General features: G+C 36.3%; 1 protein-coding gene across 1 annotated transcript in view; it reads left to right on the top strand.

Annotated features, from left to right (window-relative positions):
- FAM91A1 (family with sequence similarity 91 member A1) overlaps positions 1–16,163 on the top strand; it is a 42,514-nt gene that overhangs the window by 823 nt on the left and 25,528 nt on the right. The window contains exons 2-9 of the mRNA XM_084865039.1: positions 3,608–3,692; positions 4,631–4,782; positions 7,575–7,632; positions 8,294–8,361; positions 9,296–9,409; positions 11,015–11,105; positions 11,501–11,563; positions 15,390–15,496. Coding sequence (XP_084721165.1) covers positions 3,608–3,692; positions 4,631–4,782; positions 7,575–7,632; positions 8,294–8,361; positions 9,296–9,409; positions 11,015–11,105; positions 11,501–11,563; positions 15,390–15,496 — 738 coding nt within the window. The remainder of the gene's footprint in view (positions 1–3,607; positions 3,693–4,630; positions 4,783–7,574; positions 7,633–8,293; positions 8,362–9,295; positions 9,410–11,014; positions 11,106–11,500; positions 11,564–15,389; positions 15,497–16,163) is intronic.

The following is a 16,163-nucleotide window of genomic DNA, read 5'->3' as shown; positions in this document are numbered from 1 at the left end:
GACCTCCTGTCACGGGTGTTGGAGGTGCAGATAGGGATCTGGGTCTTGACTGTGTGCGTGGGTTGGTAGCAGGTGAGCTGAAGAAGCAGTCAGAGCCAGATTTTGAAGGGACTTTCTACCTTTTTTTGTTTGTTTGACTTTATCCTCATGAACAAGATGGGTTTATGAGAGACGTTTCAACAAGAGAGGTTTTGAGAGTTAAATCTCAAATGCTTGAGGTTAATTTTTAGTCGGTTGTTTAATGTATTTATTGGACACCTACTGCATGCCATGCCCTGTTGAAGACAGAGCCTGCTGCATGGAGCTTGCATTTTAGTAAAAAAAAAAAAAAAAAAAAAAAAAGGTCGTAGGTGAATAGACATAGGACATGGCAGGTGGTGTAAAATCATACGAAGGTAGCGTACGTGCTATAGACAAGCCACTGTTTCTCCGATCATAGATGGGCCTTCCTCTGGGCTGAGAGTGAAGTTCTGTTTCCATTGGTGCTGGGCAGTCCCATTGGAAAATTCAGGAGAGGGGTGGCGATTGTGTAAGAATTATTACTCTGCCTCCTCTCCCAGCTTGGAGACTTAGTTCTAGGAAATGAATAATTTAAGGTTTGGATATCCATCGTGTGGCAGAGAAAATAGTTTCACTTCAAGATTTCAAGAAAGTAGAAAAGTGGAAGGATACATTTAGGGAACTCAGAAGTCTTGGTTGTCAGTGGCCGCCCGTGTAGTACTTAGCTTGACCTGGAAAAAGAAAGGTCTAACCTGAGGGAATAAGTTTCTCCTCTGAAGAGTGAGTGAAGGCTTTGGTGGACACTTTTGTTCCTTCGGGTTTTGTGGCATATCCGAAGAACCAACAGTCCTTTCCTTTGTTTCCATTTTTTTCCTCCGCTCTTCCTTGCACAAAAATAAATGTAGCAAAATGGAAGGTTATGTCCAACGTGAGTAACTGGCCTTAATTAATATTGGTAAAAACATTTCTAAACCTTAGGCATGACTATTGAAAGTAATTTCAGAACACTGTTAAAATTAGGTACAAATGTGATATTAAAATTGAAAACTTTTGGTAAGAGCACTGAAGAGAATAGCTGTTTAGCTTAGGATAAGTTCCACTTGCAGAAGGCATTGCAAATCCCACCTGCACAGGGACACCGGTGTTTCCCTAGGCCGGCTCCCCCAGGATGGCTGCATCAGCTTTCTCTCTCTGTGTCTTGCCCTCAGAATGGGACGCTCCCAGCCATTCTTCACACTACACTGGAGTGAGCTTTCTAAAACACAGCCCCAATTCTCCCACTGTCCGCCTCCTGGAGACTTACTGGTAGCTTCTTGGTAAAACCTCAGATACTAACTCCTCCAGGAAGGTGTCGCTGACCGAAATCTGGATCAGTTGACCCTTAGATAAGTCACCACGGCACTGTGTTTCTCCACTCCGAGAGCACTTAGCCCACTATAGAGCATTTCCTCATTTCATTACTTGTTTTGCTTTGGTATTTTTAGCACCTATGTGCATTTAGGTTTTAGTAAATATTTTTGGAGGGAATGAATGATGGCAATAGCCTGAGATCTTTCCCCATGAGCTGAATTAAAGCTCAGGCAACCTAAAAGTGTGTGTGTGTGTGTGTGTGTGTGTGTGTGTGTGTTCCTTGTGGAAAGGATTTGGATTTGGCATTAGAGAAATACTAAGTACTTTGATAAAGTTTCCAGCAACTTCTGATAAGTTTAATTTGAAAATGACTCATTTTCCGGTTCTGAAAGCTGGAGGAAAGGGATTCAGATTGTTAAAAAATTGTTTATTTCAAACTATTGTTTCAAAACGGTTGTTTTTTATATGGATGAGATGAAATATTTTTATGGGTTATGGGTCATACTAGACTTGAAAAAAAAAACATAAAAAGTTGTGGATAGGGCCATTATTTCAGGATTTGAAAAGTAAGTTTACCAGTATCTTGTATTCATTGTTCAAACCAATTCATAGTTATTTTATTTTAAATCTTATGATGAGGTTCTGTATAATCCCAAAAGGGTCAATTAAAAAAAATTGTACTTTTTTTTTTTTTGAGTTGCACATTGAGGTGGGGTTTGTAGGAACATCTGATGGTGGGTATGTTATGGCCAGTGCCTCTGTTGCACCTTCATCTGTTAGGGTCCTTTTCTATGCAGCGCAACTCCATTTGTTAGACCAGTCAGTATTTCTGCAGGGTCAGCGCTCTCTGAGAGTAAAATGAGCTTTCTTTAGTTGCCTCCTGCAGTGGCAACAGTGTTTTAAAATGTGAGTGATGGGAAATTTGGGGTAGGAGTAGGAGAGAAGCCAAAGAACCTTTATGCACAAAGCAGTTATATTGTATGTAGTGGGCAGTGAAGAGTAAAATCAGCTGTGAATGTATTATAGTTCTCAGGTATGTGTGTGCACACACATGAATTGATCAGGACCAGTCATTAATGCCTAGTTCAAAGTCTTAGATGTTTAATAGATACTGCACTTTCTAATTAGCTTATAAATAATGGACCCTTATATTTTATATGAGTGGCTTGAGTTACACTTTTTCTTCTGGAGTTACATTATCAGCGCATACATTCCGACAATAGAGTGAGTTGTGGTTTAAGCTGTGATAAATAATCTAGTTGCAGGAAGAAAGATTTTTAGTTTTCTTACATCACCTCTTTTTTCTTAAGATACTATCTATCAATGGTTCCAATTATTTGCCAGTTTATTAGATGTGAGTTTCATCTGTTTTATGAAGATTGACTTAAATGAAAGTATGTGTATGGATATTTACCTGGGCTTTTAAAAACCTGTGAGTAGGAAGTATAATAACTAAACCCTCTGATCTTTCTGTTGTTAGTTTCCTAAGATGTCTAATTTTATTTTATAGCACATCGGAAGGATTATACCTAATAATTAGAAGAGGTATAGCAATCACATATTAAATTAAGCTTATGGTTACACATTGAATATAATTTGATTATAATCAGACAAACATATTCTTTGCTTTCATGAGAACCAACTTTGAGCCTAAAATACTAAGTGCACAGCTGGAAAGAGTTTTTTGATCATTCCAATATATTGGAATTCTTAAAGTGTCTAAATGTTTTCCAATAAAATCATAAGGAAATGATGTTTTAAAGAAGTGATCTTAAATTTAGAGGTACATTTGAAAGTACATTCTCCAGAAATCTTAATAGTCATATCCCTGAGCTAAAAATATCAGAAAGGGTCTGTTGTCATTCTTAAATTTAAATAAATGTAGGTGCAAGAAACCATCCATCCATTCACCCAACGGTGTTAAATTGGGGACAGGCAGGTAAGGAAATCTTTATAAGTAGAACTTAATGCTTTGTTAAGTGAAATTATGCTCTCAAACTGCTCTTTTATTTTATGTGAAATACTTCAGATAATTTTCGTAAGTCCTTTTAGAATAGCAGACTGGAAATAAACACATTGAAAGTTTGCACTAAAACCATAGCAGAAATTTAGTAGTATAATATTTAAGAAAGTCTTTTCTATTCTGTTCTGGAAAGTTTAATTCCAGATAAAGTTGGGGGACATTGTTTTGAAATCTTATGGGGAAAAAAGTACTATAGTTTAGAAGCTATTTTAAATCTATTTGAAATTTTTTTAGAGTCTTGGAAATTCACAGAGGGAATATGAAAAGCAGGTTGTCCTGTACAGCATCCGCAATCAGTTACGATATAGAAATAACTTAGGTAAGTAGAGATATTTTTACATTGAGATGGAATTGACTGTTGCTGAATTATCATTTCATAAATCCTATATTTTCAATACATATTTTATAGTACTGAAATTATTCCATGTGCAGACTTTAAGAAACTATACTGACCCATTCCACCGAACAATTTGCATTTTTCAGAGTATTGTTAGTTGATTTGTTTGACCTATAGAATATTAGTCTTGATTCAAATGCCCTCTTTTTACCTTAGGTAAGAAAACATGCCAGAACAGAAGTATATTAGTTCTAATAATTTTTTACTTTGAGTTTGTTTTTGTCTCTGTAAGTTTTCCAAATAATATAACTTTAATGAAAACTTCTATAATAATTGGAATACTTTTAAAACACAGTTAGTTTCATGTTTTTATTTGTCAGGTTACTGATCAGTTTAATATATTGTCCTGCCGGTCTTCCCTTCTAGGTATTCTTCTTATTTTAAATACAGTATTTCAGAGAGAGGTTTTCTTTTTAAACTCATTCCATGGAAGTCAGATGTCTTTTTACATTTAAATCACAAAAACCAACAAATAATTTTTAAAAATAGACTTCATTTTATATTAGAAGACTATCATTCAGTTTGGCTATCTTGTAAAGTGGCATAGTAAGGGTTTGGATAGATTATAGATTATGTTTTATACCTTTTTTTGGGAGACATTCCATGCTTACTTTCTTTATTTTTTGATTTGGTATTTATCTGTTCTATTATACATTTTATTTATATATATTGTGCATAGTACTTATATATTTCTTGTGGTATAATGTTTCTTTGTTCCAACTTATTTTACTTTATTTATTTTCTTCCAGTTTATATACTTTTTAATTAATATTGATTTGTAAAGTATTTCTCATTGCATTTGTAATTATATGTAAGTATAAGGCATGTGAAAAAACCAAGAATTTCCTTCTTTTCCTCAGTTAAACATGTCAAGAAAGATGAACGCAGATACTATGAGGAACTACTAAAGTACAGTCGAGACCATCTCATGCTGTACCCTTACCATTTATCAGATATTATGGTGAAGGGCCTGAGGATAACACCATTTTCATACTATACTGGGATTATGGAGGTGAGTTTACTGTTTATCTGTACCGTTAGGAATGGGATGGGACCACATGTCAGACACACTTTGCAGATGACCAGCTTTGCAGCTCTTGTGACATTGGACATTTTTTTCTGAGTTTATAGTGTAAGAAGATCTGATGGTTACAAGTTAACTGTTTTAGCCACACTTGTAGAAGAACAGTCAAACTTCACATCTCAAAAGTCTCCCATCTCAAACAATTCAGTTCTCGGCCAAGTTGTGACCAAGTTGTTCACAGAAAAAGGTCTTGATTGAACAAACTTTGGTTTTGGATGTGACAAACCTTTCATGATGTATCAGCATGACAAAAAGCATCTCTCAGGCCACAAACAAAGGAGAGAATGCAAGTATGAGTCAGTTTACCATCAGTATCTCACGAAATTGTGCTGTGAATATTTTTGTGTTTTTGTTGCTAGCTAAATGAACAATTAGCACAATTTTAAAACTTAAACAGACCATCAAGAGTGCTAATGGTGTGAAAGAAACAATGATCACAGGCAATTGAAGAGGTAGAGAAGCTGTTGCTGACTTGGATAAATAAAAAGCAGTTAGCCAGGGACAGCGAGAGCCATGCGGCATACTGACCTCTGGAAAGGTGCCCTGGAAAGAGTGCCGACAGTGATTTGTGTAAGGCTCGGAGGGGTTGGTTTGATAACTTTAAGAAAGTGTTTGTTTATAAATGAAACAGTACATTAGGCATGTAGTGTATACTAGCAAGGTTGAAGTGGAATCATTTGGGGGTCTGGAATAAATTAATTCAATTTACTTTTTTAATGGGAAAAAATGATTCAATTTTTGAACAAATTGTATCTTGAACAGCCTTCTAGAACTAATTAAGTTCAAGAATCGAGGTTCCACTGTAGTTGTCATTATCAATATTTTCACAGTATCTATTTTTATTTGTTCTTTTAAAAAATGTATTTTTTTATTGATTCAGAGAGGAAGGGGAAGAGAGAGAGAGAGAGAGAGAGAGAGAGAGAGAGAGAGAGAGAGAGAGAGAGAGAGAGAGAAACATCAATGATGAGAGAGAATCATTGATTGGCAGCCTCCTGCACAACCCCACTGAGGACTGAGCCCGCAACCCTGGCATGTGTTCTTGACTGGAATTGAACCTGAGACCCTTCAGTCTGCAAGCCGACACTCTATCCACTGAGCCAAACAGCTAGGGCTGTTCTTTTTTATGCTATTACTAGAGGCCTGGGGCCTGAAATTTATGCATGTGTAGGATCCCTAAGCTTGGCCGGCAATTAGGGCTGATCAGGGCCTTCGGCTGCTGTCCAGGGCCTTCCTTCATTCCTTGCTGACCCCTGGTGGTCAGCGCATCATACTGAGCTATAGAACTCCCCATCGAACTCCTGTAGGGACACTTTGCATATTAGTCTTTATATATATATATATATATATATATATATATATATATATGTAGATAACATTAATCAGGAATTTGTTAGCAAGAGTTTGTATAACATTTATTTCATTTAATGCCTGACTAAAGTTAAAAATGTGGGTGACAGATTAAACATTAAGCTCAGAGAAACTTAATGCATTTAGCTATTAACTATAGCAACAATAAATGATGATATAGATCTAGTGTTATATAATGTGTCAGACTGCTAATCTTTTTGTAATTATTAACTTCAGATTATTAGCTTCTGAGTTAAACTGTTAGCCTTTTTCCAAAGGCAGTCTTCAGGCCTCTGTTGAACAACTGTAAATACCAGTTATATACTTTTTAAAACTGAGCTTTTTGTAAAGATTGGCATCATTTATCTAGTATTCATTTGCTGCTTGCATACACAAATAGTTGAGTGCTACTATTTTGTGCTCATTCGCCACTTTAAGAACAGAGAGAAGCCTAGAACTAAAGGAGTTAGGCACCTACAGTAATAGTGAGGTTTGCTCCCTCTGCTTATGTCCTTATTCTTGGGCACTTCTACGTCCCCTGTCTCCTGTGTCCTTATTTTGGAGGAAATACAAAGTAAAGCTTGAGGCCTGACAGCCTCGGTTTCTGTCAGTCCCTTTCCTGAGAACCAGAGTAGCATAATGGAGGTGGCTGCTAATCAGTGAGTAGAATCGTTGTTGCTTCTCTGGCCATATTTCTGGTGTTGTCCACAGGTTTGGGGAGATAGAGAGGGAAGTTTTGTCCCACTTACCAGCTTTCAGTTATGTCCATGTGCTTGCTGCTGATTTCTGTTCTTACACCATTGGGAATAGCTTTTGGGTTGTAAAGGGGCGTTATCTCCACAGTAAACAGTTGGTTTAAAAAGCAGATGGGAGTTGAAAGGAGCTGGATCCTCAGTTTAACTCTACAGCTGATTGGGACTTCTGGGAGCAGAGATGACTGTGTGGTCAAACACTTTGCTGGTAGTACATGCTTTAGATGTGTGTTGATGGAGCTGTTACACATTGTGTGGCCTTTTCTCAGGGTAAGAGTCTAGGATAAGGCATGAGGTGTAGAGAGGTTGGAATCCTGAGCTTTCCTAGAGGTATTCCTTGCTTAGCTTCCACAGGGCAGAAGTTACAAGGCATTCATAGAGAGTGCTGTGAGGAACCCGGACCCCAAAGCCTGGCCTTCAGTTATTAGGTGGGGAGGCCAGGTGGTCAGTGCCACTGTGTGGCATACATGCTTTAGGTTGCCAAACTCTGATCTCAGTGCTTCATGTAATAGTTATTGTTCCTTTTTTTTTTTTTTTTTTTTTTGCTATAGAACTACGTGTTTAGACACATGTTTTTATCTATGGACATTTTACATTAAAAATTTTTTTTTCTTTAAAAAGGATATTATGAACAGTGAGAAAAGTTATGATTCCCTGCCCAACTTTACTGCTGCTGACTGTAAGTATTTAATCATGCTGAAGTGTAATGTTTGTGTATGCATGCTGTTGTGTCAGTATTGTAATGTGTGTTTTTAACCTGAAACACTTGAAAGATGAGAATAGCAAGCATCATTGTTGATACAAGTCAAGAGTAAGATTTAGTCTAAATGTCTAAGAGGAATATTTTGGAGTGTTAAAATCAGAAAAATGGAATTAGTCTGTACATTTCTAGAGAATGAAGTTCTTTCTGATATGTGGGCTGTGTTGTGTAAAACAAATTTGTATATAATGTTTTCACAGCATGATACACAATTATAACTAACAATTTGCTGGTGTTCTATTATGCTTATTTTAATGAAGTGTATAATATTTGAAATGGGACATAGTTCTGTTGTATAAGAAGAAACTTTTGCTGATAAGTACACTTTGACTTCCTGAAATTGGGAGGACTTCTGCTTTTAAAAATGTTCTCATTTAGCATTGTCAGTAGTGTTTATTTGAATTCATTTCTCTGAGTTTCATTTTCTTTTATATTCTGTTTGAAGAATTCCTTTTAATTTGATATTGCCAACCAATAATCAAAAGATGAACAAAAGCCAAGGTTTTTCCCCTAAAAGACTGAGTGTCCTGACAGGTCAAGGTGTGTTGAAAGTGATTAAAGGACAGGCTCTTCCTTCCAGGTCTAAGGCTTCTTGGCATAGGAAGAAACCAGTACATTGATCTGATGAATCAGTGTAGATCGTCAAAAGTAAGTTAGTCATTTCCCTTGCTTTCTCATTTTTTGTCCTCCTGATCACAGTCTGATTAATTTTTTAATTTTAGAAATAATGAATTGTAATTTCTCTGATCGAGTAAAATATGCTTCATACAGAAACAGTACAAAAACTTAGTATTGTTTAGGCCAGTGGTCGGCAAACTCATTAGTCAGCAGAGCCAAATATCAAGAGTACAACGATTGAAATTGCTCTTGAGAGCCATATTTTTTACACTTAAACTTCTTCTAATGTCACTTCTTCAAAATTGACTCACCCAGGCCGTGGTATTTTGTGGAAGAGCCACCCTCAAGGGACCAAAGAGCGGTTTTTGGACCACGGCTGTAGGCTGTCACTTAAATGATTATTTAAGTAAAACAATTGAAGGGATAGAACATACAGTTTGTTTATTTTTATTTTTTTATTCTTATTGATTTTAGAGAGGAAGGAGGGAGGGAGAGTGAAATGAACATCAGTGATGAGAGAGAAGCATTGATCAGCTGCCTTCTGCCCACAACCTAGACATGTGCCCTGACTAGGAAATCAAACTGTGACCTCCCAGTTCATAAGTTGACACTAACCACTGACCCACACCGGCTGGGCTATTTTTTAAAATAATTTTGTTCTGCTGGTCTTTTTTCTTGCTCATTCTAATCCCAGGGTTCACTTAGTGGGTGAAGTGAGTACACTTTTCCAAATGCATTTTCACATCCTGAGCTTCATTTTTGTCTGGATTTAGATCCAGATTTAATGACTGGTAATTTATTTTAAAATAATTTGAGATTATTTTCTGCATTCAGTGTATCTAGAAAAACAAATTTTAGAAATGAGAATTTAGAAAGTTATTAGTGTGTTAGAAACAGTTTTCAGATAGGATTGATAAAAAAGAAAGTGGTAAACTTAGACCAATTGCAAATTGTACTATTGCAGAAATTTTTCAGAAGGAAAACAGCTCGTGATCTTCTCCCAGTAAAGCCGGTAGAAATCGCCATAGAGGCGTGGTGGGTGGTGCAGGCTGGATATATCACAGAAGACGACATAAAGGTAGTTGTCTTATAAATTATTTTTATTTTTAAAACTATTTTTCATTGTACTTCTCTAATTTTTGGAAAAGTAACGCTATTTTGTTTTCTTAAAGAAAATAAAAAATTTAAATAACCTTATTAGACTAGAATATTGGTAGGTTCCCAAGATATTCTTTAATAATAAGGGACTTGATTCATGTGCAATATGGGAGTTTTAATTAGATAGCAGTTTCAGGTAAACTGATGTGATGCTGCAGCTACCAACAATCTTATTGGCTTACACTTTTGGCACTTGCTCTGTACTTAAACGTGCCTGGCACTATTCCAGTGCTTTTATGTTGTCTAATTTGTTGCTCATAACAACCTCAGAGGTATGTGTGATTTGTACCCCATATCACATACCAGGAATGTGAACAGAGAATTGAAGAGATGGCTCAGGTCATCTATACTCATAAAAGTGAAATATGCAAATTGTCCAGGATGCCCTCACAGTAATGACCTAATAGCAGGCTACATAGGGCAACCAGGCTGGCAGGGGATGTGGGGGGGCGGAGTGAGAGTGACCAAACGACCAAACAGCAGGCTGTGTGGGGAAACCAGGCCGGCAGGGGGAGGGACAGTGAGGGGCGACCAGGCCGGCAGAGGGGGGCAGTTGGGGGGCAACCAGGCCGGCGGTGGGGAGGGGGGCAGTAGGGGGCAATCAGTCTGGTGGGGGGTGGGCAGTTAGGGGCAATCAGGCAGTCAGGCGAGTAGTTAGGAGGCAGTGGTCCCAGATGTGAGAGGGATGTCTGACTTTAGGTCCGATCCCAACCCCACTCCTGTGCTTGAATTTCATGTACCAAGCCTTTAATAGGGGTAATAAAGGTTCAGGATTTTAACCCAGGCAGTTTGCTCTGGAGCCTGTGTTCTTAATTACTGTGCTAATTACGTGTGAAGTGGTGGTACTTTGATAGGGGGATAGTATCAAGATGAAAGGAAATGGTGTTGTCGGTGGTCAGACCACATTTGATATGAGCCTTATGGATTTTAGAAGAGATGGTGTACAGGGAAGGGATAGGGTGATGGATAAGGGCCCTAGAGACCAGGTTGGTCATATCTCTGTGTGGCTGAAAAAAAGTAATGAGCATGTAGATTTTTTATTTGTTTGTATTTTATTTTACCCCAGAGGACAGATAAGTCAAATGAGTGGAAGGCTTAGAATTTTGTTTCAGTATAAGTATTTCCTAATAGAGTTGTCAAGTTATGACATAAGATAATGAACTTCTTACTTAGAATAATCATGTGGAGTTTGAATCAGCTTTATTTTTGAGAGGTTCAGAATCACAAATGAATCAGATTCCAATTCAAAGAAGGTGAGTAAATTAGGGAACATTGATTGCTTACCAGCAAATATTGTTATTTATAGTTAATTTGTTTTCTGAGTTCTGTTGGTAGCATCTTTTGGCACCTTAATTGATGGTTATGTGCATACGTTTTTTTGTTAGAGTTCTGAAGTGGTAAATGAAAAAAAAATGTTCATTCAACAAATGGCATCTAATCATTGGTTTAAACATGAATAGATCTGAGGAGATATGGATTAGTTAATTTGGACAGAACTTAATTAAAAATATTTTGCTTTTCTTAGATATGCACTTTGCCTGAGAAATGCGCTATTGATAAGATCATCGATGCAGGCCCTCAACTCTCTGGATCACTAGATTACAATGTAGTACATAGTAAGTGGTTAGTAGAAATGGTCTTTTGTCAACATAAAAACGTGTTTTAAGGTTTCAGTAACTAATAGCAATTACTTATTAATTAGATAAAAATAGTAATATTTCCTAAATAGTAATATTTCCTTATTGTGTGAAATGTGACCATAGTCCATTGTTTTCCACTGTGGCTGTAATTAGTTATATCCACTAGAAATTTATACAGATGGATCATAGAAAAATTTTTAGTTCTGTGCATATGAAGGAAGGTGAGATTTGAAAACTATAATTCTTCTATTTTACTTTTTCACATGGTATTCAGTTGAATGAATTTTTACTACAGAAAATTAGGAATCAGGTGTTTGTTTGTTTTAAATGTTTAGTACTCCATCTAAAAGAAGGTGCTTTTGCTTCTATAGGTTTATATAATAAAGGATTTATTTATCTGGATGTACCAATATCCGATGACAGTTGTATAGCAGGTAAGCATATGCTAATATTTTTCTATTTTTTTTTAATGGCTCTGGGCACAGAATTATTACTCTATTAAGTAAGACACAAATCATTCTAGGCTCTTAGATGTTACAATTTTGCAAAGAAACACTTTTTTCTCATTACTCTGTATTCCTTATTTTCATTTTTATAGTATTGTATTTGGTGTACATACTATATTAAAGTAATAGAAATCTAAGATAAATTTCTCACAATCCTAAATCAGAATATTGTTTTTATAAATTTAGGTCACATTTTAGTCCTTGTTTAGTGCATCACAGCTTTTATATATATTCAATAATATAGACTTGTGTATTCTCCATTTCCATTTATCTGTGCCTTATATTTCATGTCACTGCCATTTTTTTAATCTTCATCCTCTCCTCCCTTTCTATTTTACCCAAGTTAAAACAATATTGAGGCATTCGTGTATTTCATTTTACACTTAATGGGGTATATCAGTGCATTAAATCATCGCCATATTGCTGGTTATTTAGATTATTTCCATGGTTTTGCTAGAATAGTGATGTGGTTAACATTTTTGAACACAGGATGGAGCTCTTTTTCTATAGGTTATATTTCTTACCAATTTGTAGGAGCGCTTATTACATTTAATTTATATGTTACAAGTATATATTCCAGCATTCTTGTTGTGTTATCTTTTATCATACTAGGGTATTTAATATTTGCGTGATCAATTATAAAGTGTCAAAAAAAATTCCAGGGAATGGCCTTACTATTAACAATTGGCTGATGATAGAGCTTATACAAAAATACTTCCTCATATCAGTATTGAATCCTTTTTTTTTTCTTTTTCATATTAGCCTTTTTTTTCTTTCTGACTTTTCGTGTTAAATCTTGACTGATTATCATGCACTAGTGTGTACTGATCTTCATTTGTGTTAGCATGTGTTATGATTCTTTAATAATGCATTTGTATAGACATGAATTCTGTTTTAAGCTTGGGAGACAGCTAAAAAACTCAATGAAATACTAATTCTGGTTTGTATAGTGGGCGCTATAACAAATAAAATACTAATTTTAAAATTGAAAGATTTTGACAAGGAATTAATTTCTGGAAGACAGAGATGGTAGTGGCTTCCTGTCACCATTGGAAAAATATGAAAGCTTTACTGTGGTCCCTATTCTCATTTGATAAACTGACTGACTCATCTGAGATCCACCTAAAGAGACTGGTCTTTTATTGGTTCATTTCAGTCCATTTTGATAGTTTGAATATTATATTGGCTCAGGTTATCTCTAAGTTTTGAAGGAAGCATCAGAGAAGGGCTGAATGGATGGCTTCTCTATTACAGTGTCATGTTCTGCCATGGCTCACACAGTATCTGGCAAGTTTTGGTGGTACAGACAAGACCCATGGTATTATAACTGCTGTCACCATGTTACCTCTGGCTGTTCCCCAAATTGGAATAACCCATGAAAGGAAAGCAGTTTGATAACATGGAAGTCATCAAATTCAGCACAAAAGACACCTGAAGGTGACTTCAAAGGAAGCAGTCCAGCTATGTTTCAACAAAAATTCAAGTACTGTTAATGGTGGAACAAATAAATGTGGGGAGAGAAATACTTCGACAAGAATAATTATGAAAGGGTCTGTTACTAAATAAAATCCATTTATTCTATCATCACATTTTATACTTGTACATTTTATGTCTACCTTTTCCTTAGAGCTTTTAGATTTCTGTTATGCTTAGATAGAGTTCTTCTAGGTTATATAAACAGCTCAAAATTTTTAAAAAACCTTTGTCATATATTTTTAAAACTGTAGTTTTGGATTTATTTTCCTAGGTGATGTAAAATAAGGGCCCAACTTAAATTTTCTTCAATTGGATAACCCATAAGATTTGGATAAATGCTAGCATATTTTTTTCAATAACTCATTACCACTGAATGGAAGTATAACTTTTGTCATATATTTAATTTCCCTCTATATTGGATTAATTATATCCTTTATTCTTCACTTATTTGTTTTTATTCTTGGACCATATTATTTTCATTACAGTGACTTAGAGTAACTTTTAATATTATTATATAGCCAGGCCTTCATTGTATCTTTTCTTTATAACTTGCTTGGTTATTCCTGGGTGCTTTTAAAAAAATATTTATTTTTATTAATATTTTTTGAATAGGCAATAATTATGATATAAAATTCTAAATTTACAAAAGAATATAAAAAATCTGCTTCCCACCCCAGTCAGAAGCCATTGTTAAGTTTTTATATATTCTTCCAAAAGTATACTAAGCATATAGCATATATGTATATATCTTTTTATGTGTGTGGTTTTATTTTTATACAGATTATGTATTCTAGCTCATACTTTTTTAAAAAAGCAGTATATATTGGAGACTACTTTATATCTTATCAAATAGAACTCCCTCATTCTTTTTGCCTAGATGTATATTTTTAACCTCGCAGTGCTGTGGTTTCCTCATCTTTAAAATAGGGGTATTGTATTGAACAATTCATGAGGTTAAGAGGATTGAATGAAATTGTATATGTAAAGTCCCTGGCAGTTGTCTGGCACTTAGTAAGTGTTCAATAAATATTTGTTATTACTAATAGTTACACAACTGGAAGTGTAGTAAAATAATTAATTATATCAAACATGAGAATTCTAAAATATTTCTATAAAGAAACCTTAGATCCTTAAAAGTATTTGGATGACTGGAACCATGGGTAGCACTAACTTAGAAGATGATGTTCCAGATCTGAAGTGAACAATCCCTCCTGAAATGTACATTGTGGGTTCTTCATGGTGTCTTCGTTTGGGCCCCTTGAATTTTGTCTGATTTTTCTCTGTTGAGAATAATTTAGATGGTGTTAGGGTCAAGGGACACAGGGAAATCCAAATTTTGCTATGGTCTAAGCACATCTGCTTTCTCAGGACTTTTTTCAAGGGAAATGTGCCCACGGGGTAAAGGGGAACATAGTGCCTCTGTTATCGCCTGGGCAGAACGCTTTCAGGGGTCTTCAAACTATGGCCCGCGGGCCACATGCGGCCCACAGAGGAGTCTGATCCGGCTCGCCAGGTTTTTTGGGCAGTGAGCGCAGCCGAGGTGTTACAGTAGGAATTAGTAGTTCATATAGTCCGGCCCTCCAGCTCTCTGAGGGACCGTGATCTGGCCCCCACTTTAAAAAGTTTGAGGACCCCTGGATTAGAGCATCTGGACAAAGAGAGGGAACTAGTGAGTGTGGAGAGCCAGGATTGGGCAGTGTCTTGTGCTGAGGAAGGCTTGACTTTCTTCCCACTGAGGAGGATACAGAATAGAGAACCCCAAAGAGCAAATTACACCAGTGATGGCTGGTAGAAGATGGGTGGCAGTCACACAGATGTGTTTCCCTCTTCTCTGGATGGAGTGGGCATGATGGGAGAAAGGCAGAGAGCCAATACTTTCCATCCGTCTGTTTTTTGGGTAACCTAGTAAGTCAGTCCTTTGGTTTTCTGCTTTAGCCCAGTCCTCTCTGCTGCCTTCCCATTCTGAATGCAGTCCCTGGCCTTGCTACCAAGCCTGTGACCTCCAGCACTTCCTCTGCCTCTAGTGCTGAGAGGTCCATGGGGATTAATTAATGTCTGTAGGATTTATGCTCTACCATCAGTCTTCTCTGTGTAGACAGGGTAGTACATGACCTTAACTTTAGGAGTCTTGTTGTTGCGTGGTTGAAGTACTGTAAATCAAAAGATGAATTTAGTCTTTTAAGTGAGAGGTTTCTCTTTTTGAATAGCTATTCAAATTATACATTCTTGTTTTATAAAATTATATTAACTGAGAAACGTCTATTTTTGTTTATTTTAGTTCCTCCTCTTGAAGGTTTTGTAATGAATCGAGTGCAAGGTGATTATTTTGAAACTCTGCTCTATAAGATATTTGTTTCAATAGATGAGCATACTAATGTTGCAGAGGTGAGTGTACCAACATCTTATGAAGAATTTAACCTCAAGATTATAAGTTAAGTTTGTGTAAAATAGGTAAAATTTAATGCTATGGTTAAAATGTTTTAAAAACTTGTTCATGAATAGATCATGGACTGTTAATATGCTTTAGTCACTATTCTTAAGTTACTTCTGCATATATAAAACTTGGTAAATAACTTTTTATATGACTTTACAGTCTTGTTCCAAAATGAGAGACAACATGAGAGAGACACCATGTATTTGACTGTGGCCTCATAAGATTATAATGGAGCTGAGAAATTTTCTATTGCCTAGTGATGTGGCAGCCTTCCTAAAGTCACACATAGCACAATGAACTGTTTTGTGCTGGTATCCATCTATGGATAGTAATGCTGTCAGCTAGTCCTGTGCACTTTCCACTGACTTGCCCCTTTCTAAGCCAGTGTTACTGCTGGGCCTACCCTTGTGGTTCTTATTACAATTTTGCAAAATGCTCTTCAGCAATATCCAATAGAAAACTTTGAAGCAACAAGTTTCTTACTTTTAGTCACTGGAATGTACAAGGACCTGTTGGTTGGTGGGATGGTTGGGGAGGGTGGGCAGAAAAAAACAAATAGCCCAAATGGTCAAGAAATTAAGATCTAAAATACAGGAGTCTGGAAGGGTGGGCTGGTAG

The sequence above is a fragment of the Pipistrellus hanaki genome (assembly GCF_964339955.1).
Source record: "Pipistrellus hanaki genome assembly, chromosome: 17".
NCBI lineage: Eukaryota > Metazoa > Chordata > Mammalia > Chiroptera > Vespertilionidae > Pipistrellus > Pipistrellus hanaki.
Note: the sequence above shows the minus strand (reverse complement) of the source record. Positions and strands in the feature narration are given on the sequence as shown.